Source organism: Dicentrarchus labrax, unplaced genomic scaffold (genome assembly GCF_905237075.1).
Source record: "Dicentrarchus labrax unplaced genomic scaffold, dlabrax2021, whole genome shotgun sequence".
NCBI classification, from domain to species: domain Eukaryota; kingdom Metazoa; phylum Chordata; class Actinopteri; family Moronidae; genus Dicentrarchus; species Dicentrarchus labrax.
In genome coordinates this window covers 3,123,517-3,150,714 of record NW_026136717.1, presented here as the reverse complement: position 1 = coordinate 3,150,714, position 27,198 = coordinate 3,123,517, and the positions used below count along the sequence as shown (strand labels likewise).

At 41.4% G+C, this 27,198-nt stretch overlaps 1 protein-coding gene and 1 long non-coding RNA gene across 26 annotated transcripts in view; one reads left to right on the top strand and one right to left on the bottom strand.

The window, feature by feature from the left end:
* ank2b (ankyrin 2b, neuronal) overlaps window positions 1-27,198 on the bottom strand; it is a 194,631-nt gene continuing 167,433 nt past the window's right edge. For 7 of the 25 annotated variants that reach the window (XM_051428993.1, XM_051428986.1, XM_051428984.1 and 4 more), the window contains 13 exons: window positions 27,064-27,096; window positions 26,743-26,764; window positions 19,508-24,133; window positions 18,963-19,040; window positions 18,675-18,806; window positions 18,420-18,569; window positions 18,042-18,276; window positions 17,522-17,582; window positions 3,167-3,259; window positions 2,220-2,303; window positions 1,914-2,078; window positions 763-951; window positions 1-591 (listed from right to left, as the gene is read on the bottom strand). In XM_051428993.1, coding sequence (XP_051284953.1) covers window positions 475-591; window positions 763-951; window positions 1,914-2,078; window positions 2,220-2,303; window positions 3,167-3,259; window positions 17,522-17,582; window positions 18,042-18,276; window positions 18,420-18,569; window positions 18,675-18,806; window positions 18,963-19,040; window positions 19,508-24,133; window positions 26,743-26,764; window positions 27,064-27,096 — 5,985 coding nt within the window. In that variant the 3' untranslated portion in view covers window positions 1-474. Of the gene's footprint in view, window positions 592-762; window positions 952-1,913; window positions 2,079-2,219; window positions 2,304-3,166; window positions 3,260-17,521; window positions 17,583-18,041; window positions 18,277-18,419; window positions 18,570-18,674; window positions 18,807-18,962; window positions 19,041-19,507; window positions 24,134-26,300; window positions 26,340-26,742; window positions 26,765-27,063; window positions 27,097-27,198 lie in introns of all 25 variants that reach the window. The other 18 variants (XM_051428992.1, XM_051428999.1, XM_051429000.1 and 15 more) reach the window with 16 other exon arrangements.
* Window positions 9,844-10,659, top strand: LOC127379443 (uncharacterized). The gene is made up of 2 exons (XR_007888306.1): window positions 9,844-9,930; window positions 10,519-10,659. It is a non-coding gene; the product is annotated as an uncharacterized LOC127379443 (long non-coding RNA).

The window sequence follows — 27,198 nt, the reverse complement described above, 5'->3', positions numbered from 1 at the left end:
AAAAACACACAGAGATTCCGTCTATCGTGTCTATGCTACAGTGACCTAAAATGTGGGTTAACCAAGCATTTTAAACATGGTATGTAAGAAACTGAACACACACCATGCAACTTTGTCCACATTTCATACTTCAACCACATGAATGTTTTCAGTCTGAGGTTTATTTTCAAACTTCTGGCAATCATCATCCAATCGGTTATGAACATATGGAGTCAGTGACATAATAACATGACGATTATGCAGAATGTACTCAAGTCGACTTTATCACATCTAAAACATTTTAAGAAAGGTCAAGGCATAATTGTACACTGTGCTTTTAAACTGTATGTTAAACCACGGCTGCGATAATAACAATAAGTCAGTGTTTGAAATCAAAGTTTGGACGGTAACATTGATGGTTAGAAGACAATCACAGCATGCCTTTTTGTTAACCTCTAAATGCTCTCAGTAAACAGCTGTGTCTTTGTGGTCATTTCACACTCCCATGCTGCTGCCCAACCTTTTAACCACAGAACCGTCGTCCTGCACAATCTCTTTCTCTACTACATGAGGCAGGAGCACTTTCCCAAAGCCTCCAGCATAACTCAACGCCTGGAGGGGAAGAACGAGGGATCAGAAGGAGGAAGGAGCAAAGACAAAACACTGGAAACCTGATAGATATAGAGATCTGCTCAACAGTAGTTACTGACGAGTTATAAAACATATGTATCAGCAGCACTTGTTGAGGACACATTTGACAGAATAACTTTTGGAGACACTGACCTTCTCAAAGTCCTCTCTGGCTGAGGGGAGATCTGCAGCCAGCGAGGAGTCTCCCGTCTGCTTCTCCATCCTCTCGCCTCTCACCACCGTTGTCTTGACAACCTTGCTGACCTTTCGACCTTGCACTGGCTCCACCTCAAACTCTGAAGCTGTGGCGGCACCCAGGGCCAGGGGCTCCGAAAAGGTCAGCTGGAGAGATGTCAAGGCACCAACGGTTATGTACGATCTATAATGTCTTATTTAATTGTATCTACTGTCACTGGGTCAGCATTTCACTACATCCAATGATTTTTATGGCCTTTAAAACAATGACATTCCCATCAGTGTTTTAGCAATAGTTAGCTAAGTTTGCTAACACAACACCACAATGTTAAACATGGCAATACCAGTTAAACATCAGCAGTTTAGCAGCTTTGCAGCCTCACTCATGACTGTAGACGCTGTCTTGTTAATTAGCTGTATGCTATATTTGCCTGATAAAGCTAGCAGTAACAAGTAACTCATTACTTGAGTTTAAAGCACCTGAATGAAGAAGAGATACTGATTTGCACAAATAAATAGCAAATAGCAACCTTATTATTAAATAACCTTATTTATTGTTTCATGAATGGTGCATTTCATTCAAAGTGAGAAATGTTTTGTATTTTGTCAGACTGACTAGTAAATGCATGCACACATATAAATGTTCTTAAAGCAATGCAAATAATAATTTCCTCTATCTAGTACTAATGAAAGTTAGCAACAATAGCTAGCTAGTTTGTGTAGAACATTGGCTACTGAACATGCTTTTATTTTACCTTTCAAATGTATGAGTTTGTCTGTATATTGACAAACTGTGGCATATATACCACACACATATGTCTAATGGATGCAGTTTCAGTGTGTTACAGGTCACGTGCATCTTGGAAACATCAGTGGGCATTTTCCAAACTTCACAAGTCTTGAAAAATTCTCTTCATGATCAAGTATAAAAAATACCAGGTACAGACTCAAAGATACAATAACAATAGCACAATTAGATATCCATTAACAGCAAAAAGTGATATTCATAATTATGATTATGGATAATTATGTATAAGTCACAGAATGGAAACTAAGTTATAAGATTAAAGTCTTGCTGTATATTAAAGTGGCTGGTAGACTACACTGACCTCTTTTTGATCTCCCTCACTGTGGAGCACAGTTCTCTTTACCACTCTGGAGACAGTGTCTCCCTCCTCAATCTGTACCGTCTCCTGGTGAGAGCCCTCAATGGTCACTTCCTGTGTCTCCATGCCATCAGCTGACACATATTTACGAATCACCTTCCGTGTGATCTGATGGAAACGGCAGAAAAAGAACAACTTTGTTAAACTGTAACCTGGTTTTTCATCCCATAGGCCAAGGAGTAGTACTGTGATTTTAAGTGTAATTTTTGGATATTTTGATGTTGTTCACATCTTTGAATGTTCCCTTACTTTCTTAACTACCATGTTGCCATGCTCGTCTGTGTACTTCTCCTCCGTGACAGTCTGTGATGGGATATCTGGTAGGTTATCCGCCTGTAAAAAGACAAAAAAAATACTGTCCGTTCAAATGTTAGTGTACAGAGAGGGAAAATCAACAACAGCGTTAGTTCAGGCAGGCCACGACATCAAGCTCAGCTCTCAATTCCAGCTACACCAGCTGATCGCAGCTGGTCATAAACACACATCAGCTGATCCCTTCAAGCATCCAATTGGCAAATGTCATACAGGGCGCCTCATTTAAGCTGCTTTAGACTATCTAACTTTGCTGCTTCCTCTACAAGTCGCTTTGCAGCCCAACTCCTCTTTTTATGCTGTATCTGAATCAATGTTATTTCTGCTGCCATTGATGATTGCTTTGTTCTGTAGCCTAGGGGGTCTTTGCTGCTACTCTCCTTGTCTTAAGCTTTCCACGTATGCATGTGGAAGGGCAAGGAGGTCCTAGAACAGAGCCATACTGCCAAATATAACAGTCTGCATTTGGACATAAAGTTTTCTTTTGACATAAGTGGTCCTGACTGCAATTATATAAATCACTCAAACATGACCAACACTTTTAGGCGACAATGTCAAATTTAAAATTTTTTACACATTGATTTAGTTTTTCAATATTGAATTTTTTGTCATTTCTATAACAAAAAGATAAAATGAATGTACACAAAAACAATAAAAGTAGGTGAGCATGCACAAACAACAGCTTATGTGGTTAAGAGGTCCTCTTCCACCCTTAGATTTTATTTTCTGCATTGCATAAAATAACTTTGTGCCAAGCAAGTATAAGAACCATGTAATTCAAGTCCAGCATGAAACCACCAAGGAGCACTAAATCTCTGCTACCCATTAACCCTGCATCACTCCACAGTGCACTGGGGCTGCACAGCTGCATCATGCTTGTTTACCTGAATGATAACTCTGCGTCGGACCACCCTGGTGGTCAGCACCTCCTCCTCTGAGCTATCAGAGGACAGCAACCCTAGTTCCTCTGCTATCTCCTGGGAGACAGCACACAACCAGCATGGGTCAATATATCAGATCTGCAAACTACAGTACACTACTGCAGACAGCGGCTGTTCCTTCTTTTCCCTTAACCTCACTTTTATGTTCACTTGCCAAAAAGGTACATGTACAGACAAATGGAATGAGGAAATAAAATAAAAAATTGTATGGCTGTACACAATAGTGAAGTGAGATGAAGAGAAGGCACAGTTATGCGAACACTTTAAACATGCAAGGATGGGAACCAGTGTGCAAAACACGAGGAGACACCCCAATTTACATCTAGAATCCCCACAAAAATGTCCACATCAAATGTATTTTGCAATGTTGACAGGTGAGGAGCAACACAGAAAATATCCCTGACTGAGTAGACAGCTGATGTACACTGGTGCCGCAGCTGTTAAAAAGGACACCGATGCCAATTATACTTCTGCAAACTATGCATTAAATAAAAGTGAAACAATTTATTTAAACTTTAAATGCAATTTTGCTACTCATCTCCATGTTTGAAAAGGCTCATTTATTACTTTAAAGTCAAACAGACATAAAAAAAAAAAAGTCTATATGCAAAATATCAATCCTTATTTAGTCAATAGAACAATCTTGGAAGCAGTCCTTGTATCTCAAAACAATCTGATAACCAAAATGAGATTTAGAGTCGGCTGTTATTCTGCACAGGGGCAATGTAATCCATTGAAAACCTGAAGAGTGGTTTTTGCCTCTGCAGTTCAACAGGATGATGTGCACTGGTACAGCTTTTGCCTGTACTGCCCTGCGGCCAGCTTGACGCATATTTGATTAAGGGTCAGGTCATGAGTCAGAACTAATTTAGAGATTTTTGGGTGTAACAGTTTGGCTCCAGTGCTCAGCTTTGTGGGTGCAGAGCGAAATGTACCTTGATACCTATGCAGTAAGCCAACATGGTTATTCCAGGACGTTCATTTCTATGGGTTGGAAAGTGTTTCAAATGATAATGTAAAAATCTAATTTATTTGGAAAGCTGTACAAGGCTTGCACAGCATGCTCCAATTTACTTTGTTTTCCCTGAGTCCTCATTTACCCAAATCTGTGAAGGTGACACAAAGTTAAATATAATATGAAATATACTGGAATTTTCCTACTCTATTTTTCAAAATACAGTGCACAGCAAGGGACCCACTGATTGTCAAAGGGTATTTCACACACTGATGGGGGCAACAACAAGCAGAAAACAAAGAATGCAAAACAGTGCAGATGTGAACAGAGTTATATGTTATAGAATGTAAATGTCATAAATGCTGACTTTAAAATGAGGAACTGTAAATACATCATACCACCATTGTAAAAAAAACTGGTGTCACAATATTTAATACAAAAACTCATCATGGTTATTTTCTTGAAAATTTAGGCACTCATGCACGTTAGCCTCATTTAGTCCATAAAGTGCAAACGTGTGTTTTATTTTCTATGTCTTGGATGCAGCACCACAGCAACCAGCCTGGCCAGGCAATGACACCAACCACTGCAGTCTTGTGCTCATGCTCATCCTCTTACCCTTCCCAGGAAGTCATCATCATCGTAATACCCTGCCTGATCTCTGGAAGGAAGCTCCTCACACACAGGGAGGTCGCCCTCTATTCGACACTCCCGTGACCCCTCTGAATCATAAGCAAATTCACCAAGACTTTCACTGCCAGAAGAGAAGCGCTTGTTATCTTCCACGTGGAGGTAAGGGAGAGCAGTGTACCGAGGACTCCCTTTTAGGAAGTCGACATCAAGGCTACTCCCAGGCATTGGAGACGGGGGTTCGGAGATATGGTAGGTAATCTCATGTTCCCGTTTCACCTCTTCTGGTTCAGAGAAGTCGGAGAAGGCTTGTCTGCAGTCAAAGAATTCCAGATCCGAGTCAGAGTGCTGTGGAGATTCCGATCCCTTACTGAGTTCTTTTGGTAGGACTTTTGGATCCTCCGATTCAAAATCTGAAACAGTTTTCTCAAATTCTGAGAGGACTCTGTGAAAGCCTGGGGAAAACTTGAAGTCTTCAGCCTTTTCAGACTCTCCCTTGGTGACCTGAGCTGAAATGGAGTCACTGAACACTGGAGACACTGGACTCAAATCATCTGAGGAGGCTTGGCTACATTCAGAAACTCTCAGGGTTTGATGTCCTGAAAATACTGCTTCATAATCTGGTGGTACCAAAAACTGATTTGACATAGGTGAAAAAAGCTCACTGGACTGTGCTTTCTTAGGAATAAACTCCCAATCTGAGTACCCATATGAACGGTCTGACTTTACATCTGTTTTCTCAGATGCGGGTAGAACTGGAGTAACAGTTCTGTGAGTTGTGTGTGAGTTCTGGTCAGGTAGCAGTAGGGGAACTGATTTAAGCGGCTTGTCATCAGCAAACAGCATACTTATTTTACTGCCGTCTTGTGTCACTGTTGTAGCAGACAACAGCTTGCTTTGCACCTCATCATCTGTATGAAACTGTGTTTCGTCTGGTGACTGAGGAGTAGCCTGTAAGTAAATATGATAACATCGAAATAAGTTCAAGATTTTTAAAAATCAGTGTACAGGTTCTTATGCATCATTTAATTGACCTCAGAATTTCACCAGGTTAGCAACACTGAGCACTGAAACATTATTTTCCATCCAGTCACTATCTCATTAGGTTTAGAACAATAATGTGAATCCCAGACATGCAACTTAGCATCAGATCTGAAGGAACAGTGAAAAGTATGTTAACATTCCAGTCCAATTCTGGACACATACAAGGAATTCACTGCACTCCAATTTGTTATTTGTTCATCAAGGCACACAGAGTTATTTCCTCCATCCAAATGGCATGTTAATGAATTCATCCAAAATAAGTGATTCTTTGCTTGATTGTCATGCTTGCTCTGTCTTACCCTTTGTGAGGCTGTCTTGCTCTTTAGTTCTTCAGCACTGATGTGTAGGATCTTCTTTTCCTTTCTTTTTGCATCTTGAACTGGCAATTCTTCCACTTTACAGTCTTTTTGGAAGTCTTCCTCAGAAACAGTGGTTTGTAAAGTTGAGATACTTTCAGCTTCTGATTCATGCTGCACCGATTCTTTGTATGACAAAACTTCTGATTGTGGTCCTGTCATTTTTTGCCAGTCAGGTTTGACATGTCCATCTTTAGACCTTGTCTCACCAGTCTTAATTAGTAATGGTGACACAGCCAATGGTCTGTTGTTAGGTAATGATGAAGACTGATCGGGCAATAAAGGAGATGTCACATGACTCAAAAGTTCAGTCCTCTCAAAACAAAAGCCTAATTCCTCTTCTGACTCAACAGATTGAGGGCTTAGTGGCCTTGGGCTGTCATCAATCCAACAATCAATAGGTAAAGCAACAAACTCAGAGTCTGATGACAAAGACAATGGTGAAGATGATCTATCAAGGTAGGTAGCATCCATAAAGTAAGAAGACAATATTCTCATAAACTCAGGTACTGGTGAGTCAGGCAAAAGTTGTCTGAACTCATTGACAGATGATATGGATTCGGGTGAGGATGGTCTGTCAGTCTCAGCAACTCTTGATGATGTGACTAGAAGCTCACACTCTGAATCTGAACCCATTGATTCAGGTGATGATGACCTATGTGTAGTGGTGTACTCCTCCAAAGACACTGTAAACTGCGGGATGGGAGAGTCTGGAGACAGTGACCTGTTCTCATTTAATTCAGGCATTGATTCTGGAGATGATGCTCTTTTGTCAACCATTTGCATGGCTGATTCAAGCGACATAGGTCTGTATTCAGGCAGTGACTGAGATGACAATGGCCTATCTCTCTCATTCTGATCTTCTGATAGTGCAGATTCTGGAGATGATGGCCTGCATTCTGCAAACTGAGATTCCAAATTTGCAAATGACATATAATCTACATCTGATGCCACAGTTTCAGGCGAAGATGATGCTGATCTCAAGAACGTAACACATTCTGGCAATGCCATTGTAAATTCAGGTAAGGGGGAATCTGGTGAGAGTGGTCTAAATTTATTGACTGATTTTACAGATTCTGGTGATGCTGCTCTTGCTTCATCCACCATGACTAAATTAGGTGATATGGGTCTGAAGTCTGTCCAGGACTCTGGTGAATAGCATACGCCATCATCCTCTGCATCAGATACTGATACAACCACACAATCATCATCAGATTGAGCCCCAGGGGTTGGTATTTCAAATGTGTACTTAGCCTGTCTGTATGGAGTTGCTCCTGAAGACAGAATGTTTTCAATCATTGGTGGAGGTGACTCTGAAACAGGTATGTTAGATATGACTTGTGCACTTTTAGTGCTGATAAAGCTGTCATCAGCTGTGGCTGTGTCTGTTGTAGTAAACTGATGTGTCACCTCTGAAGGTGGTATTGTGGCAAAGGTGTCTTGATCATTTTTATCTTTTACTTTATTCTCTTGTTCATCATCTGAAACACTCCTTTCATAATCTATTGCGCTGCCAATAAATTGCAAAAACCCTGTTTTACTGCTGAAAGTTTCTCCAGTATACTGAGGATCACGTACTTGAGAAATCAGCTTCCACAGCTCTGCATCATAAATGAGATTATACTCAGCTACCATGATACCAGATTTCTCAGGTGAGGTCAGTGCCATAGCTGTTGATAAAACAGTACTATCAATGGTTGCTTCACTGGCAGTTTGGACTTTTAACTCAGTTACTGATGATTTGGATGCCAACAGTAATTTGTCCTTATTGTATTCAATAGACTCTGGCGATGACCTCTCTTCTGTACTAAATGGGTCTAAAGCCTGAGACAAATCATCTGAATCTGAAAATTCAGTGGGTGATAGGTCTCCCCCAGTCATTACATTTTCTACAAATGTCTTTGTAAAATCAGGTATTGGTGACTCAGGGGGCAGGGGTTTACATTCATCCTCTGATCTCTCTGACTGAGGTGATAGTGGTCTCATGTTAGTGGCTTCCCATTCATATAAAACCAAACCACATTCCATACCTGACAATACTGATTCTGGGGACGAACAGCTATAGTGTGTTTCTGCTGTCATAGTCTCAAGAACATTTTGTGTAAACCATGGAAGAGGTGAGTCTGGCGACAACCTCTTATGTTCATCAAGTGATTCAGTACAAACTGGAGATACTGTCCGGATGTTTCCAAGTAACATCAATGCCACAGGTGACAAAGGTTTGTATTCTGGTATGGAATCAACCGATAGTGGTCTCTCTTGTACTTCTGATCCTACTGATTCAGGTGAATCTGTTCTATCCTCAGAACCATAATTCATGGATATTAAACACTCATTCAAAGCATACTCAATATCCGATTCAATGGATTCAGGGGAGGGTGATCTATACCCAACATTCACAATAACACGTTCAGCCATTGTTGATGGGTATTCAGGTATAGGTGAGTCTGGTGACAGAGCCTGGTATTCATCTCCAGATGCTCCTGAGCCAGGTGAAGAGGGTCTGTTGTCTAGTGATCCTAGGCTTAAAACAATGTATTCTATATCTGAACATGTTGACTCAGGGGATGCTGACCTATGTCCAAAAATAGTTCCAGGTAATCCAAACACTGGTTGCATAAAGTCAGCCACAGGTGAATCAGGTGAAAGTCTCATTGATGCTTGAGATTCAAGAGATGAAGGTCTGCTTTCCAAGAATGTTGGGAAAGGTAATTCCAGTTCCGAATCTGACAACACTGACTCAGGTGTAGTGGATCTTAAGTCCATGTGAGATATGGTGGACTCATATAGTGCGTGTGTAAATTCAGGAATGGGTGAGTCTGGCGAAAGAGATCTAAGTTCATCTTTGGATGCAGCTGAACCAGGAGATGCTGCTCTGTCCTCGAAAATCCAAGGAAGACACAAATCAGTCTCCAAATCGTCATCTGAATATACTGATTCGGGTGATATGGATCTGTATCTTACTCCTAACATAGTGAGTGCACTCATGGTGTACTGGGGTAGTGGAGAGTCAGGAGACAAACATGTAAAGTCAGTGTCAGACACCCCTGATTGACAGGATTCTGCTCTGTCCTCAAAATCAAACATCTGTGAAATCAAAGGGGCATATTCTATTTCTGAAGCCTCTGATTCAGGTGATAATGACCTATAAGCATTAAACTTAGGATATGTCTCCAGCAAAGCCTGTCTGAAGTCAGGAAGAGGGGAATCAGGAGAAAGTCTTCTGTATTTACTTACAGATGCTAAGGACTCAAGAGATGAAGGTCGGTCTTCTATGATACCTAGGAAAGATAACTCAATTTCATTGTCCAAATCGGACAACACTGACTCAGGTGTAGTGGATCTTAAGTCCATGTGAGATATGGTGGACTCATATAGTGCAGGTGTAAATTCAGGAATGGGTGAGTCTGGCGAAAGAGATCTAAATTTATCTTTGGATGCAGCTGAACCAGGAGATGCTGCTCTGTCCTCGAAAATCCAAGGAAGACACAAATCAGTCTCCAAATCGTCATCTGAATATACTGATTCGGGTGATATGGATCTGTATCTTACTCCTAACATAGTGAGTGCACTCATGGTGTACTGGGGTAGTGGAGAGTCAGGAGACAAACATGATAGATCAGTGTCAGACACCACTGATTGACAGGATTCTGCTCTGTCTTCAAAATCAAACATCTGTGAAATCAAAGGGGCATATTCTATTTCTGAAGCCTCTGATTCAGGTGACAATGACCTGTAAGTATTAAACTTAGGATATGTCTCCAGCAAAGCCTGTCTGAAGTCAGGAACAGGGGAATCAGGAGAAAGTCTTCTGTATTTACTCACAGATGCTAAGGAGTCAAGAGATGAAGGTCGGTCTTCTATGATACCTTGGAAAGATAACTCAATTTCCATGTCCAAATCGGACAACACTGACTCAGGTGTAGTGGATCTTAAGTCCATGTGAGATACGGTGGACTCATATAGTGCGGATGTAAATTCAGGAATGGGTGAGTCTGGTGAAAGAGATCTAAATTCTTCTTTGAATGCAGCTGAACCAGGAGATGCTGCTCTGTCCTCGAAAATCCAAGGAAGACACAAATCAGTCTCCAAATCGTCATCTGAATATACTGATTCGGGTGATATGGATCTGTATCTTACTCCTAACATAGTGAGTGCACTCATGGTGTACTGGGGTAGTGGAGAGTCAGGAGACAAACATGTAAGATCAGTGTCAGACACCACTGATTGACAGGATTCTGCTCTGTCTTCAAAATCAAACATCTGTGAAATCAAAGGGGTATATTCTATTTCTGAAGCCTCTGATTCAGGTGATAATGACCTGTAAGCATTAAACTTAGGATATGTCTCCAGCAAAACCTGTCTGAAGTCAGGAACAGGGGAATCAGGAGAAAGTCTTCTGTATTTACTCACAGATGCTAAGGACTCAAGAGATGAAGGTCGGTCTTCTATGATACCTGGGAAAGATAACTCAATTTCCATGTCCAAATCGGACAACACTGATTCAGGTGAAGAGGACCTTAAATCCATGTAAGATATGGTAGACTCATGTAGTGCCTGTTTAAATTCAGGAATGGGTGAGTCTGGTGAAAGAGGTCTAAATTCCTCTTTAGATGCATCTGAAACGGGAGATGCTGCTCTGTCCTCAAAAATCCAAGGGAGACACAAATCAGTCTCCAAATCGTCATCTGAATATACCGACCAAGGTGATGCAGATCTATATGTTACTGTCAACATGGGATGTTCAGTATGGGTATATTGAGGTACTGGAGAGTCTGGAGGCAGACACTGGTGTTCATGGAAAGACGAGATTGATTGTGGAGAATTTGCTCTACCCTCGATTTCAAACAGCTGAGACATTATTGGAGCGGGTTCTACATCTGATGCCACTGATTCTGGTGATAATGACCTGTAAGCATTAACATCAGCATATGGAACTAGCATAGCTGGCCTGAACTCAAGTATAGGAGAATCAGGCGAGAGTCTGCTGTATTTACTGACTGATGCTAAAGACTCAGTAGATGAAGGTCTGTCCTCAAGCAACATCGAGAAAGATGGTTCTATTTCCACTTCCGAATCTGACGACACCGACTCCAGTGAAGAGGATCTATATTCCATGTATGTTTTTAAGGACTCTTGTAGCAAATGTCTAGACTCTGGAATAGGGGAGTCTGGTGAAAGAGCTCTAAACCTATTCAGAGAGCCTGTTGATTCAGGAGAGGATGACCTGAAATTTGACATTAATGTCAGTGATGTAGGTGAGAAAGGTCTAAACTCTGATTCAGAATCAGTGGACAGTGGTCTTTCCTCAACTTCAACTAGTTCTAGTGACTCTGGAGAATCTGGTCTATCTTCAATATCAGGTGAGGAATTAATCAAAGGTGCATACTCAACATCTGATGTAGGTTCTTCAGGGGATGCTGACCTAAAACCAACAAACGATGGAAAACGTTCAACAACTCTTGCTATGAATTGAGGTACAGGGGAATCTGGTGACAGGGACCAGTGTTCATCTCCGGATGCCACTGAATCAGGGGATGGAGGTCTATGATCATCGGATACTGATGCAAATGACCCATCTCTATACACTATATCTGAATAATAAACTGATTCAGGTGATGTAGATCTGTATGCAGCAGTTGAAATACTTAGGTGTAGTATAGGCTGTCTGAATTCAGGTATGGGTGAATCTGTTGAAAGTGCCCTGAACTCATTTTCAGAATCGGGTGTGAAGGATCTCCCTTGCACCTCAGAAAATAGCATGTCCAGAACATCATTTTCAGTGTCTGATATTACAGATAAAGGTGATGATGACCTGCTCCCAGAAATGATCACAGCTGATTCTCCATATTGCCTAAACTGTGGAAGAGGAGAATCTGCTCCTAAAGTCCTAAACTCACTAACCGATGTGATTGAATCTGGAGATGAAGTTCTTAATTCTGTTGTTATCATCAGTGACTGAGGTGACATAGGCCTAAATTCTGTTACTGATTCTGGTGACAATGGCCTCATGTTAATTTCTGATGTCACTGAATCAGGAGAATCTGATCTGTCTTCAATGCCAAATTCTGAAGGGAAAAATCCTGATGAATCCTCCAAATCTGAGGAACCTGACTCGGGTGAGGATGATCTATATTCATTAGCTAAAACAAAAGAGTTCTGTAACTCTGGCCTAAAGTCAGGCACTGGTGAATCAGGAGAAAGAGGCCTATGTTTGCTCAGTGATAGTTCTGATTCAGGAGATGATAACCTTGACACAGTAGATAAAGTAGCAACATCCAATTGCTCAAGTTCTGTATCTGTTACAGGTTCGGAAGATGGTGGCCTGTGACATTCCAATGGAGTTTCAGGAATTGTGACAGGAAATTGGGGAGTGGGTGAATCTGGACTCAAAGCTCTATACTCATCCACAGAGATCCCTGTCTCCTGAGAATCAGACCTTAGAACACTCAGTAACTTCAGGCCCTCAGGTGAGAGAGGTCTATATTCTGCTGCAGAGTCAGGTGACATTCGCCTACCTGTCACTTCTGCATCTGCATCAAGGGGATCAAATTCTTTATTAGACTCCACAAACACTTCAGCCCTGCTTACAAAAGCTTCTCCTACATAATGGGGGTCATATAGTTGACACATCAGCTGGTTTGCTGTCAATGTTGCACCAGCAACCGATTGCCTTTCCTCAAGCATGGAAACAACTGATTCAGGTAAGTCTGCGCTCTGGTCTGTAAAAGCCTCTGAAGTTGAAAACCCATATTTGATATCTGAAAGTACTGGCTTGGGTGAAGAGCACCTGTAATCAACAGCAGCAGTAACTGATTCAGGTGCTGCAGATCTAAATTCTGGAACATCTGCATCAGATGAATCTGCAATGTCCAACTTCAAACCATCCTCTAACACTCCCTTTTTCACATCTGAGTTTCCCAGAACATACTCAATTCTTGTTCCAGCATACTCAAATACACCAGTTTTACTGCAGAAAGTCTCCCCAACATAGTGAGGATCACGTATTTGAGAAATTAGCTTCCAAAGTTCAGCATCATAAACCAGTCTATATACTGGCACCCTTATCGCTTTCAAGGTTTGACTATTACCACATAAATGTCTCTCTATGGTCTCTGATACTTGTGATTCTGGTGAGTCGGGTCTCTGCTCATAAATGCTTATATCTACACTTGATTGTGTAAATTCAATATCAGAAACCTCTGACTCAGGAGAAGATGATCTGTGAGCAATAACTGAAACTGATTTAGTCGTATTGAATTCTGGTATCGGTGAGTCACCTCTGTAGTCATCTCCAGAAACTACTGAATCAGGTGAGGATGGTCTCACTTCAGAGGACAGTTGTGATAGAGACAATGCCCCATATTCTAAATCTGAACAAACTGAAACAGGTGATGAGGATCTTTCCAGTGTGGTCCAAACAACTGGCAAAGCCTCTCCAAACACAGGAATGGGTGACTCAGCTGAAAGTGGCCTGTTTTCATCAACAGAATCTGGGGATGACGGTCTGTTTTCAGCAAATGATAATGGCAAAGAGACAGACACACATTCTAGATCAGAGGTTATTGATTCAAGTGATGAAGACCGATCCAATCGAGCAGTTACAACTGATTCTGGTAAAGATGGTCTAAAATCAGGAATAGGTGATTGAGGTGAAAGTGCCCTGTATAAGTTTGCAGATGCTACTGAATCACAAGATGCTGGTCTGTCCTCACAAACAAATGAAATGTTTAAATCAGTCTCCAGATTCAGATCTGACAATACTGACTCTGATGACACTGATCTGTGATAAACTTGTAAGGGTCTAGAGAAAGAGGTAAAGTACTGAGGAATAGGGGAATCTGGTGTTAAAGCTCGCTGACTGTCTACAGATCTCCCTGAGAGGGAGGAATCTGGTCTAAGTGTGTCCAGCACCAATAGCGATTGTGGTGACATGGGTCTATATTCTGCTTCAGAATCTGGTGAAAGTGATCTTTGGTAATGTAAGGATTGCAAAGCAGCAGCTTTGTCTTCAATGGTTGCATAAGACTCTGTCCTTGTTCCAGCAAACTGAAACACTCCTGTTTTACTTATGAAGGTTTCTCCTACATACTGAGGGTCACGAATTTGAGAGATGAGCTTCCAAAGCTCTGCATCATATGCTAGACTGTAGACTGACACTGAATCGTCTGTTAGGAATAAAGGTACATCATGCTGAGGTACAGAAAATGAGGACTCTCCAGGTAATTGCTGATCTTCGATCTTTGAACTAAATGCCAATGACAATGGTAGATCATTAGATGCAGTTTCTGGAGACAAAAGAGGTGACACAGCTTTATCAGACCCTTGTGTCTTTTCATGTATTTTAGTTATAAACTCAGATGAGTCTTTTTGAAATTTTGTAACATTCTGCATAGATTCATAATCAGTTTTGATTGATTTCTTGGACTTTTTCTTTCTAGTAGACTTGGTCTTCTCAGTTGCCAGACTGTGCATTTCCTCCTTTGAGTTTCCTCTATCATATGATAATTCTTCTGTAATTACACCAGACAAGACCTCAACTCCTGTTGGTGGTGGGACAATGTTTTGGTCAGACTGAGAGCCATCAGGTACTATTGATTGTGCCTTGGGATGTTCATTTTTATTAAATCTCATCTCATTTTCTTCTACAGATTTTGATGACATAGAGGTTGATATTTCTTCTTCAGTTTTTAAATTTTCTAGATCAATAACTATGTTTGTTTTAGTTTCTTCAAAAATTGGAGCTCCCGTTAGTTCAAGTGTCATATCTTCCTCATTAGGCAGGTCAGTTACAGGATAAGGCAATGGCCCACAATCACTTACCGAACCACTAGAATCAGGAAATAAAGGCCTAGTCTCAAAATATGATACCAATGGCAAAGCCTCATGTTCTGTATCTGAAAACACAGATTCTGGTGATGATGAATGGTAATTTATAGTAACAGAATGATGCACAGATGGCATAAATTGTGGTATAGGAGAATCTGGAGACACACACTCATTGAATGTTCCTGATTCAGGGAAGGATGCTCTAATTTCTAACACTGACTGTGGAGATACTAATCTGCAGTCAGGCACTGACTCTGGTGAAAGTGGTCTTTCTTCAATATCAGACAAAGATATGACAACCCAATCATCATCATCCTCAGACACAGATTCCACTGGTGTTGGCGGTTTGTTCTCTGTGAGAGATACTAATGGTTCAGGTGATTTTGTTGGTAGGGAGTCCCATGCTACCGCTGCAGATTTAATTGACTCAGGGGAGGGTAATACATGTCCAACCACAGGTAAGAAAGATTCTGAATCATCTACAGATGCAACAGAAGCAGGTGATGAAGCTCTATATTCATAGTTAAGTGATGCTGGAGATATGGACCCATATTCTACATCTGAGCATACAGGTTCCGGTGAAGTGGATCTCTCACCTATCGTTAAAATAACTGATTCAGGCCAGTTGTGACTGAATTCAGGTATAGGTGAATCAGGTGACAATGCTTTATATTCATTCACAGATGTTACTGATTCTGGGGACGTTGCTCTGTCTTCAAAAATGGTTGATAACAAAAGTTCTGTTTCAATTTCCATATCTGATGACGCTGACTCAGGTGACAATGATCTAAACCGACAAGTTGTAACAAATTCTGAGACGTTTCTAAACTGTGGGACAGGAGAGTCTGGTGGACAATGTGCAGTGATGGATCCAAAGGATTCAGGAGATGATGGTCTCATCTCATGGAAATCAGGAGACAGAGTCATATGGTCAGAGGATGTGAAAAACCACTGCACCTCTTCGAAAATGACAGACTCAGGTGATGATGCTCTGTCTTCTATGTCAAAAGTTAAGGATTGAGGTGAGAGGGATCTCTCACCACTATAATCACTGTCTAATGATACCGGCCTTCCAAATGGTCTTTTGTTTGAAACCATTGGCGTTAATGGTCTTTCCTCTGCTTCTTGTGTGAACAATGAAGAGCCTCCTGGCACACTCAGTAATGGTTGCCCCTCTGCAGAAGCCCTAACATCACCAGTTTCCCATGGAAAAACAGGAGGTGGTAGGGGAGACAAGGGCCTAAACTGAGGTATTGGAGAATCAGGTGCAAGAAAATTCAGTTCATTTACTGATGACACTGATTCTGGGGATGAGGCTCGACTCTCCGTCAGTAACATTGCTGTATCAATCACACATTCAGATGATGATGATCTATCATAATCTAAGCTATGAAGTTCACAAATGTTTTCAGAAGTTGATTCTGGTAAACAGGATCTATATCTGGATGCTTCAATCTCACCTGCAGCTTCTACAGTAACAACAACCTCAGGTTCATTTTGTCTGATTGACAGTGTTTTCTCAGAGCTGCATTCAGCACTTTGTATAACTGACACAGCATGATCTACTAAATTAACATCTATTTGCTCACAAGTTGAGTCATGTGACACCTGAATTAAGCTGGTTGGGCTCATGAGTTCTGTTTTGGCTGGATTGGCACTGGCAACAGAGGGACATGCTAATGCCTGAGTGGCAATATCGTGGTTTTGATTAATGCCATGAATAGATTTGACATCAAGGTCACCTGAAATTGATGCCTGATAAACATCAATCTCAAGCACAGAGTTTGAAATATCTTTATCAACAATTGTGTGTTTAGCAGCTCTCCCAACCTCATCTTTCTGGACTCCAGCTTGAATTATGTCTTCAGGTACCACAGACACACTTGCACTATCTGAATCCATCAGGTCAACATCATATCCATACAGGACTTTATACAGTCGACGTGAAACTTCATCCATGTGTCTTCCGGTCACTTGTTTGGTATGCATGGATTGTGCCGTTGCATTAACACAACCAGAAGTAGGCTGAATAGGTGGAAACCTTTGTTCACTAGTCAGTTGTTGCGTAAAGGAACTCTTTTCAGACATCTCATTGGTTTCCATGAACTCCATAGACAGTTTCCTGAAGTCTTGCTCAGCTTGATCACACTCAATCAAGCTGTCTCCAAAATCAGCCATGGACAGTGGTCGACTCTCGCACACACCTGTTCGAGAGCTATTGGATGACTCTCGCCAAGGCAATGGTGACAAATAATGAGCATTGTATTCAGAATGCATGGTTTGTAGACACTCCAAGCTCCACTCCTCTCCCCCCTCTGCCCCCTCACATCCAGCAGGCCCCTCATCATCACACGGTTCAACAGTGGGATAAGGAAGTGGGGTAATCTGGGCACCCAACTTGGGTCCTCCTTTGTACACAGGGTCTATTACATGGGATCGGAGTTTGTAGGGAGAGGTGCGGTACAATGTGAAGAAAGGACTTACTTGTTTAAAACTGCTTGAGTGTATTGTGTCTGTCAATTCCTCATATACTCTTTGTGATGAGCTGTGAAAAAAAGAACAATAGAAGCTGATATAAAGAAGGCTTTCATATAATCATAGTATTCCTTCATATTGTCACAATGTGTAAACAAAATATGTTCTACAAAATACTAATTTAATCCATGTAAACTTAAGCGGTAATGATCACACAGTATGTATTAAAGTTGAAAGTCTAGTTCAAATCTAAAAAGTCATTCCCTTTTTAAGACAAAAATCTAGGTCAAAGTGATTTTCAAATGTATCATTATTGACTAGAAGAAAAATAGTAGCAATCTATGTGCTACAGTAAGTAGTTGGCTATCTTACCAGCAAACTAAAGTTAGCAGTTCACCTTGTGTCTTGTGGATGTTTGTTTGGTAGCTCATTCAGCAAACTGAGGTATAGTCCATGCTTTCAGATAAAAATAAAACAGCTAGAAAGGTAATGTGGGTGTGGTATGAATTAAACTTTCTGCATCACTTACTATGTTGTCTCCATCTCTTTTTGTAGTTTCTCTTTCTGGGCATTTCTAAGAAGGCCTGTTGCTGTGGAATCTGTCTCTGATCTTCCCATTGTCTCGTGAAGTGATGACAAACTGGAGGACAGATCCTCTGCTGACACCATGGGTACCTCTTGTCCTGAGCCTGGACTCCTTCGTGTGGCCTCTGTACGCCTGCCTGGCCTGGGACTGTCAATGTCTTCATGAAGGGCAGAAAAACCTGACAAAAGGATACAGTGCAGGCAGATACAGAGAGTTAAAATAACTCTGAATCTCATAGGAAAGCAATCGATTAGGATCTCCTACAAGACATATCAACAACCCAATCCCCAGTCTGCTTCAAGTTAATATTAGCTTGTGTACCTTCACTATGATCCAGTGCTATGGTCCGCTCTATTTCTGCATAGGTGTGTGAGGATGTCTCATCCTGAGTGGACTTGATGATCTTGGTTTCAATGAGGTGAACAATATCCATTCGGTTGATCTTGGTCAGTCTTTTGATCAGTGTTGTTTCTGGTGACAGAAAACAGACTTTAAAGTTACACTTTACATTTTAATAAGAGCTTCTACTAGTTTAAAAAGTAATTATGTAAAATGTGTTCCCTACTTATCACTAACCTGTGGCATGCTTTCCCTCTCTCTCTGCCCAGAGTTTCAAAAGGGCATGGCTTTGGTCTTGAAGTGAGTTGGGGTTTTCAATTCTTATCAGGTTGATCCTCTCTTCACTGAAGTCCAGCTCTCGTGCCAATTCTGTGGAGAAAAAGAAGATATAATGATTATGACGATCGGAAGATACATTCGAAATGTTTGAAATTATGTTTCTTGAGAATCTGTCAAACATTAAGTAATACATAATGTATATTTTAAGTTTGATAGCTTGATCACTGCTACTAAGGTGCGACTCACCTGTCCAGCTGAAGCCCAGATGGTCAGCTATAATGGCCAACCGTTGCTCTTTTCTCTCTGCTTCATCCTGTGGATCTACTGTAAATACCACCAGACAGCCATGAGCGGTCAGAGCCGCAAGGTATACCAAACCAAGTCACATTCACAAATAGTAGCGAAAATAATTATCTTCACTGGCTTTCTTGACAGTATTTTTGTCCAATTCATGATATCAAATTAAAGAATTGTAACCTAGACCAAAGTATTGACATTACATGTGATTGTCGAAATAATGATCTACTCTTTAATCTTTAACACACTTTAGTCACTAAGTTGTTTTCACAAGTTCCATAAAGCCTTTAAGTCAATCTTGAGATTTTCAGCACACATAGAAGGAAAGAGAGACGATATAACGAACACAAACACAGCTCAAGTGACACAGCCACCAAGATTCTTCAACTACAATGGGACTTAACTACAAGAGACAGAGAGGCAGCACCTTTACAGCTACAGTGTACTAATGAGGCACAAGAGATAGAGAATAGCCCCTTAAACTGGGGGGATACCTTGACTTTGGGCTTTATCATCTGGAATTCGCTGCATCTGTGTCTCAACAGGGTCGTCCCAGAGTGGTCTAATAGGAAAGATGTCTCCTGAGGGAGGGAACTGCATCTCAGGGAAAGTTTCTCTTTCTATGATTGATGGGTCAATGAGACTGCTCTCATCATCTGAGTTGGCAGCTGCAGACTCTTGTTCTTTCTCTGTCTCTGCCTGTGCCAACCTTGCCACAAGTTTTGCTGCTTCATCGCTTATCTCTTCGAAGAACTCAATGGATTGTTTGCGTGTCTCACTTTTCTCTTTAGTAGGTGTTGATGAATGAGATGACTGACCACTTTTGCCTCGGATTGGCAATCTGGACTGGAAGCTTTTAGATTTCGCTGACTCAGCGCTCTTTTTGGCAGATGGCCTGGTAGACTCCCCCTCACAGAAGCTCTTGGCTTTGAAAGATGTCTTGGTTTTGACATCCACAGAGGGACCTGCGTCTGTCTCAGACTTTCTCCTTGTATCCTTTTTTACAGGGACCTTAAGCTTTTTGTCTTGGGTAGATTCAGTATTTTTGACAGTAGAATCAGGCTTGGGAGTGCTAGCCTTAATGGGAATTCTAGATTTAGATTCAGAGGTGAAGGAGGCCTCTTTTTTAAGAGTGGTTGAAGAGGGGGTTGCATGAGATGGAGAGGGAATTGCTGATTTACTGCGACTTTGAGAAGCAGACTTAGCTTGCGTTTTAACTGGAGTCTTTTTAACATTACTGGACTCGTTTTGTTTGGACTTGCCTGTTGGTTTGGGTGCTTCTATTACTGACTGTGGTTCCTCTGGTGAAGAATCGGAGGACTCTTGGCCCTGCTCAGAGTAAACTGATCTAGTGACGGTAGTTTCTGCTGTCTGTACATTTGTTATCATTTGGTCAGGGGTACTTGTGTCTAAATCTAAGCTTTCATTTTTTTCTGTTTTAGTCTCTAGACCTTCAGGGGATGTCTGATCCTTCTTTGTAGATTTTCCTGAAGCTGAAATGCCCATTTTAGGGATTTTAGATTTGGAGGCATCAGATTTAGAGGCTGACTGATCACCTTCAGGTGGAGACTGAAGCTGAGAACCAGTTGTTTCTTTTGATTTCTCAGTCTCCTCGGTCTTAACTTCTAGTGTTAGATTGAGACCAACTTCAGGTTCTGCTGCTGACCTAACGCCTTCTTGCCTGGCTTCTTCTAAGAGAGGCTCCTCTAGAGGCTGTTCACCTATCTGGAAAAAGGCAAAGCCACCCCCCTCTTCCTCATAGCTCCTCTTAGTCATGTCAATAGCACCACTTCGTGTCATCTCAAAGAGCTTCCCTTCTTGGAATAGAAAAGGGTTGGGCTCACTGGTAGGAGTGCTCTCTTCTGTTGGGGTTCTACCAGGTGTTGTGTCTGGAGTTGCTTGCACAGACTGACGGTCTACCACTAGATTAAGTATCTTCTGTTCTTCCTCTTTCACACGAGCTGCAAAAGCGGCATCATCCTCTCGCATGGCAGACCATGAGTCAGTGTCTACCCTAGCAGTGACACCTTTTGACTCCGTTCTGGGAGGTTCCAGTGCTTCATCATCCTCCTCTGTGTCATCATAGATACAGACCTCCGGTTTAAACATTTCCTTTGTTTGACCAGTGACAACAGTTGCACTGAGTCCAGCCTCTGATGCTCCTGTATGTACCTTTTGGTCTCCTTTCACTTCATCTGTTACATTGCTACCTTGTTTTAGCTTTCCAGTCTGTAGATTGGTAACACCTAACTCTTGACCATCCTCATCATCTCCTTCGCTTTCTCTCGATTTCCGTAAGCTCGCCTCCTTTTGCTCATCAGTCCTGTTTGCAGAGTTTGATGTTACAGCAGCCTTGTTGGTAGTACTGTCTTTATCAGATTTTACAGATGACAGGACTCCTTGTTCCTGTGCAGTTTCCAGTTTGGATTTTGAATGATGCTGGTCTGAGACAGAATGAGGTCCCTCTGAAGTGACACTGGCTGTTGTTGTTGTTGTTGTTGTGTTCTTGACCTCTTTGCTGTGGGATCCATCATGCAAACCTGCTGAAAAAGGAGAGGGAGGTTGTACTTTAATATGGGGATCAACAAAAAGAGCTAACTTTGAATCTTCAGCGGGTCTATTGAGCCCACATTCACTTTGCAAAAGCTTCTCACTTGCGAGCTCTAATGTTTCATAGCTGTCATCCCCTATTTTGGCATCTGCTGATGGAAACAAATCTTTTCTAGAGTTCTTTTTGCTCCTGGCATCTTGTTCCATTTCATCAAATGTTTTTATTTTGGCTGCCATCTTAAACATCTCCTCCTCTGGAGTGATTTTTCTCTGAGCTTCATAGCTTTCTGATGGATCCTCTTCATCTGGGTCTTCAGGGATGACAGCCGGTTTGGATGGAACAGAGAGGAATGTATGGTCAGGGGGTTTGGGGTTTACCTCATAACTTACCTCTTCAGAACTAGGAGTATCAGGGGAAAGGGGACTCTTACCGGAACTTGTCATCTGAGATGTCTGCTCACAACTGTCATCATCAGCACTAGCCTCATGGTCTCGTAGCAGCCTACCACGCAAAGCATCTTGGGGGAATTCTGTAGCTTTGGAGGGCTCTGGATGGCTAGAGAATTTACTAGGTGGATCTAGAGCTGATGGGAAGGATGGGTGGCTTTTTTGCTCTACAGGGCTGCTCTCTAAGGAGTCATGAGGGGGTGACTCCTTGGTTGGGCTAGGTTCAATAGAATCTGGGGACTTATGGGAGGAGTTTTCTTCCATGAGAGGACTACCCTCTAGAGAGTCTCTGTGGCTTATTGTCAAAGAGTCATCAGCTAATGGACTGAGAGCATCTGAGTCTTGTTTTAAATGCAGCTCTAAGCTTTCGTGACACTGAGGAGAGGATCTATAACCTGGAGAACCAACTAAAGACAATTCTAGCTGACGATCAGGGCTCTCGTCATCGCTAAGAAAAGTTTCAACAGTCTCTGAAATTCTCTTTGTAAGCTTTTGGGGTTTAGATGGCTTAGATTCACTCCTCCTAACAGATATGGACTCACTTGTAGTGTGGTCGTCTGCAGCCTTGCTGGAAGAGACAGGGAGGGTCAATTCTGTAGACAGTTGGTCACCAGTGGTCCCTAAACCAGAGTCTCCAAACTTGTCTGTGTCTTTACTTTCCTCTTTGACTGCTGTGGCAGTTGCTGCTGAAGTTGTAGAGGTCTGCTGTCCCGTTTTGGGAGAAAGACACATACTTTCTGGGCTTGTACCTGGAGTGGCTAGACCCTCATGTTTGTAACTGTCCTCAGAGCTCATATGAGGGGTCCCATCTCCAGAACTTGCACTTAGTGAGTCTGCCACACCCTCATGTTTTAAGCTGTCAGAGCTATCATCAAGACCACCATTTCCAAAGTCTACAGTTTCAGTTAGCTCTGAATGGGCGGCAGCAACTGACTTGGTTTCTTTCTCTCTGTCTTGCTGAGTGGTCTCTTTCTTGCGAGGTTTGGAATCCAAAGATACTTCTCGTTCTTGAGAGACATGTGAAGTTTTTGCTTTGGTCATGGATTTTGACTGGATGGTTTCTGATTTTGTAGTTTTCTCTGATCTTGTCGTTGTGGATGTTTTTAGCTCAAATAGCCCAGACTTTCTCTTCGAGGGGTCCTGCCCCGTTTGGAATGCTTGCATCAACTCCTTAACTGACATGGTCTCTTCAAGTTTTTCAGATTCAGCTTTGGGGGATTTAGGGGGGCCCTGTTTCGATTTAGGGCTTTCTTTGGCTTTTGGAGAGGACTTGCTCACAGGCAATTGTGAAGGCTTGCTTCCAGTAACCTTTTTGCTCTTTTGCTCTGCCTCTACTTTCTGCTGTAAGGCTTTGACTTTGTCCTTTATTGACCCAATGGGAGTTTCTTCAACCACTGGGGATACAGGTGACGCTGGGGAAGGGGCTTTAGGCACACTTAAAAGAGATCCTGTGTCTGTTGATTCCTCTGCTTGCCCCTGGTCTTTCCCCTTCCTTCTGACTGGCTTTTTAACATCGGCAGAAGCTGTTTTGTCATGTGCTTTGGTTGGAGTGGTTGGTTTTGCACTTTTGCGTAGTACAACATCAGTGAATCTTTCTTGGACCGCTGGCTCTTTTTTAGCTTTAATTTTGGAGCTTACTGGTGCATCCAGAAGGTATTCTTTAAGGTCGCCACTGTCCTTTATGGCTTTCGGTCTGGGTGCCCCCCTGTTAGTTCTACTTTCACGTAAGACAGGCTCTTGAATTTCTAAGGCAGCCATCTTTTTGGCTTCCTCTATCTCACTGTCGGAGAGGAGAACCCACTCCTCAGCCATTCTAGCTGCTTTTGCTACCTCCTCTGCTGCCTCACCCTCATATGTTCCACTCCTCAGTATTTCACTGACTTTCTCTAGGTCCTCTTTGACTTTCTCTAAGTCCTTCTCCATTATTTCTAATGGTTCTCCAGAAACATCCTCAGCCCCTTTCTCTATACCACAGCCTCCTAAGGAAGGGGATTTCTCTGTGGAGTCTGCAGTCAAGATGGCAGTCATTTTGATCAAATCTTGTTTCATCTCCGACACGTCGGATAGGAGGTCTGGTTCTCGGATCAGCTCTGATTTCAGGACTGATGTCTCCGTCTCTTCATCTTCCATATGGAAGAAGAACAAGTAAGGAGTAAAGAAAATCAAAAATTCAAATGAAAGGAGACAGACATTGGAGAATGTGGTCAGGATAAGATTGGAACACACTTCAGGGATCATAGGACAACAAATTCACAATGGGTTCTACATCAGGGTATCAGAGGAATTGGCTTATACTTTCATGTCTCTGGGGAACTGTGATAAAGCAAAGGCAAAATATTACCAATGGGAAATGATATGAGCAGGAAATAACTTGCTTATACACTCAGCGCACCCACACTCACAAGACAAAACTATAGAACAAAACTAAAATATGTTTGGAACGTAACTATACCAACTATGAGTAATATCAGATTACCAAGAAACCAACAAGTACAATGGAAAAAGGGACAACAAAAGAGACAAAGAAAAAATATAGAGACAAGACATCTCAAGATTGCTCAGATGCATGACAAATGTCAATGTGATAATAGGCGAAAATGGCTTGAAAGCAACTCAGAATACTAATTGTGTATATCAAAGAAAGCCAGTGATAACTTATACAACATATGATGTTTTGACATGCTTTTCATTCTAGACAAAGCAGATAATTTATTTTGAGAGAATCTAAGGAGGAAGGAAGATCTCTGCTAGAAACTAGAGAAAGACATCTTGCAGGGAGGGACAATATTTTAATTCCCTTTGCTCTCCATTCAGCCTCATGCTAAATATTTGAAATATAACAAATGAAAACTGAAATAACAAAAAACTGTGCACAATACCATAAGTGGATGGTGTTGTGAGGGAACATTCCAAAATAAGCACACCAACAAAAAAAGAAATTAACTCTCATTAACAAGACATACAATCATTCGGACAAACAAGAACACACGTACACATTTATGTAAGGCAAGTTATTTCCATGCAAAGCATAGGGAAGTGTAGATGGAAAGGTTCTGGAGAAGAGTGAGTGGAGTGAGTGGAAAGTTCTGATTAAATCCACAATTAGAGGAGAAGAGCTGCTCATGATCATGAGCTGCTTGTTAAAATGTCTTCATTCAGTAATGTGGTGAGTTCTTGGTCCATGTATACAACTACTGCCATGATAATCAATATCAGCATCATCAATATGAATTATATATTAATATACATAATACCCATAATAAATTTCTCCTAAAAATACATACATGGAATGTATGTATAGTATGTTTCATGTATATCGTGGATTGGTTTACTATGAGGTTAATTTAAATAAAACTATTTAAATATATTGTGTTGTGTAAGTCTCATTTTGTAATTTTCACATGACTACATGAGCAAGGCAAGAGGGGTAGAAGGGGGAGGATTTAGAACGATTGCTTTACCATTACACTAGAGGACTACAGCTGGAGGAATACTAATATTCTGGCCTCTAATCTCCCGGAACTGGGTGCTTGCGCAATCACTAGCACCAAGTTTTGGAACTCCGAGCACAAGTGCACATGGGTGTGAGAAACTAAGGTTTGGAATCTGGGTGACCAGAGGTGCTAGCACAACCCTGGCACAGCATGGCACAAACTGAGTGGCTGCAGCAGGATGAACAGGAAGGCAGTATCCATAGGTGGAGTCCAGGTGTGCTTTAGTGATGACAAATTATATCACCTCCTGCCATCTTCTTGAAAAGCTGCTCTCATTCCCTGCTGCTATATGACAGCTATAGTTATATAAGTAACTGCAAGGGATTGGAACTCATACATCCCACAAGCAGTTGTGAATGACATCATTGGCAAGAGTCTCTCATTGATCTAACAAGTTCAAAGACTGCCTTAATGCCTTTAAAAGTTGTATTTTGATGTGCATTTAAATCTTTACTTTGAAAAAATATATATCAAAGTGAAAGGTGCAGACATCAAAATACGTGAAAACATTTTTGTGAAAGGTCTGATTGTGTACTAAACCACAAAAAACATTTTGCTCTTTGTTGTGATTCTTGTAGTCTGTGCAGGTAAAAATACAAGCGCTTGACTGCATAAACACAACCGGTTGCGTCCCCCTACCCATTTCAAGCGGATTTGTTTGGAGCCTCTAACTGAATAAACAGGCACTGTGTCTGTGTTTTAACGCTACTGCCAACTTTTGGCTAGCACAAAATTAGAGGCCCATGTCACATTAACATCACCACAGTATGAATGAGTTTAAATTTAATGTACGTACGTAGATGGCAGTGTGTAACTCTTTCTCCATATGTCCGATCTTAAATTGTAATGGGGAAAGAGTTCAATTGAAGACATTGTGGGAGGTGTGAAATCATAAATAAAATAATAAAATAATAAAAAGTGAAGTTAAGCCTCAGGAGCAACATAACATTGACATGGGACGGTGCAGGTAAGGCCTTTTTGTTTGTTTGACAAGACAAAAATACATGAAGCTTAAAGGGCTTTGATAAGATGTATGTATATGGTCCACAGTTAAGCTAAGGGCTAAGCTGGCAGTGTATCAGTTTGGTTATTCCCCTACACACCAACTACATTAGACTGATCACCCATACAATGTTAGTGTTTTCATCATATTAGTTATAAGCTGACATGCAGTATTATTATAGAATAGCTATTTTAGTACAAGTTATAAAGAAAATAAATAGGAAAAAAATGCTTACATTTCTCTAGCGTTCTGCTGGTCTGGAAAAAAACATGGAAAATGGATCACAGTTAGCCTTGTTTCATCGACTATATGTGCCTAATATTCCAAAAACTACCACTACCATTACAATTACTACTTCAGGAAAAGGACACAATGGATACACCACAGCAAAATGAGCTACACCACTCACAATCTAATCTACCATAAACAAAATATATCTAAAATATAACACATGACTACTTGTCCTTTATTTAGTCCTCATGACAAGACAATGAACGAGATAGGTCAGCAGAGCAAGTTAGTAGAACAGGGAGGGGGAAGCGGTGGCTGCTTTTACCTCTTCCTCTTGCTCTTGGTCTGAATCGGACTCCTTTTGGGAGCAAGAAGCAGCGAGAAGCAGAAAGATGTACAGATAAAAACAACAGCAACATTAAAGAGAGAAAAAGACAGGGGGTAATGTGTGGTTACCATA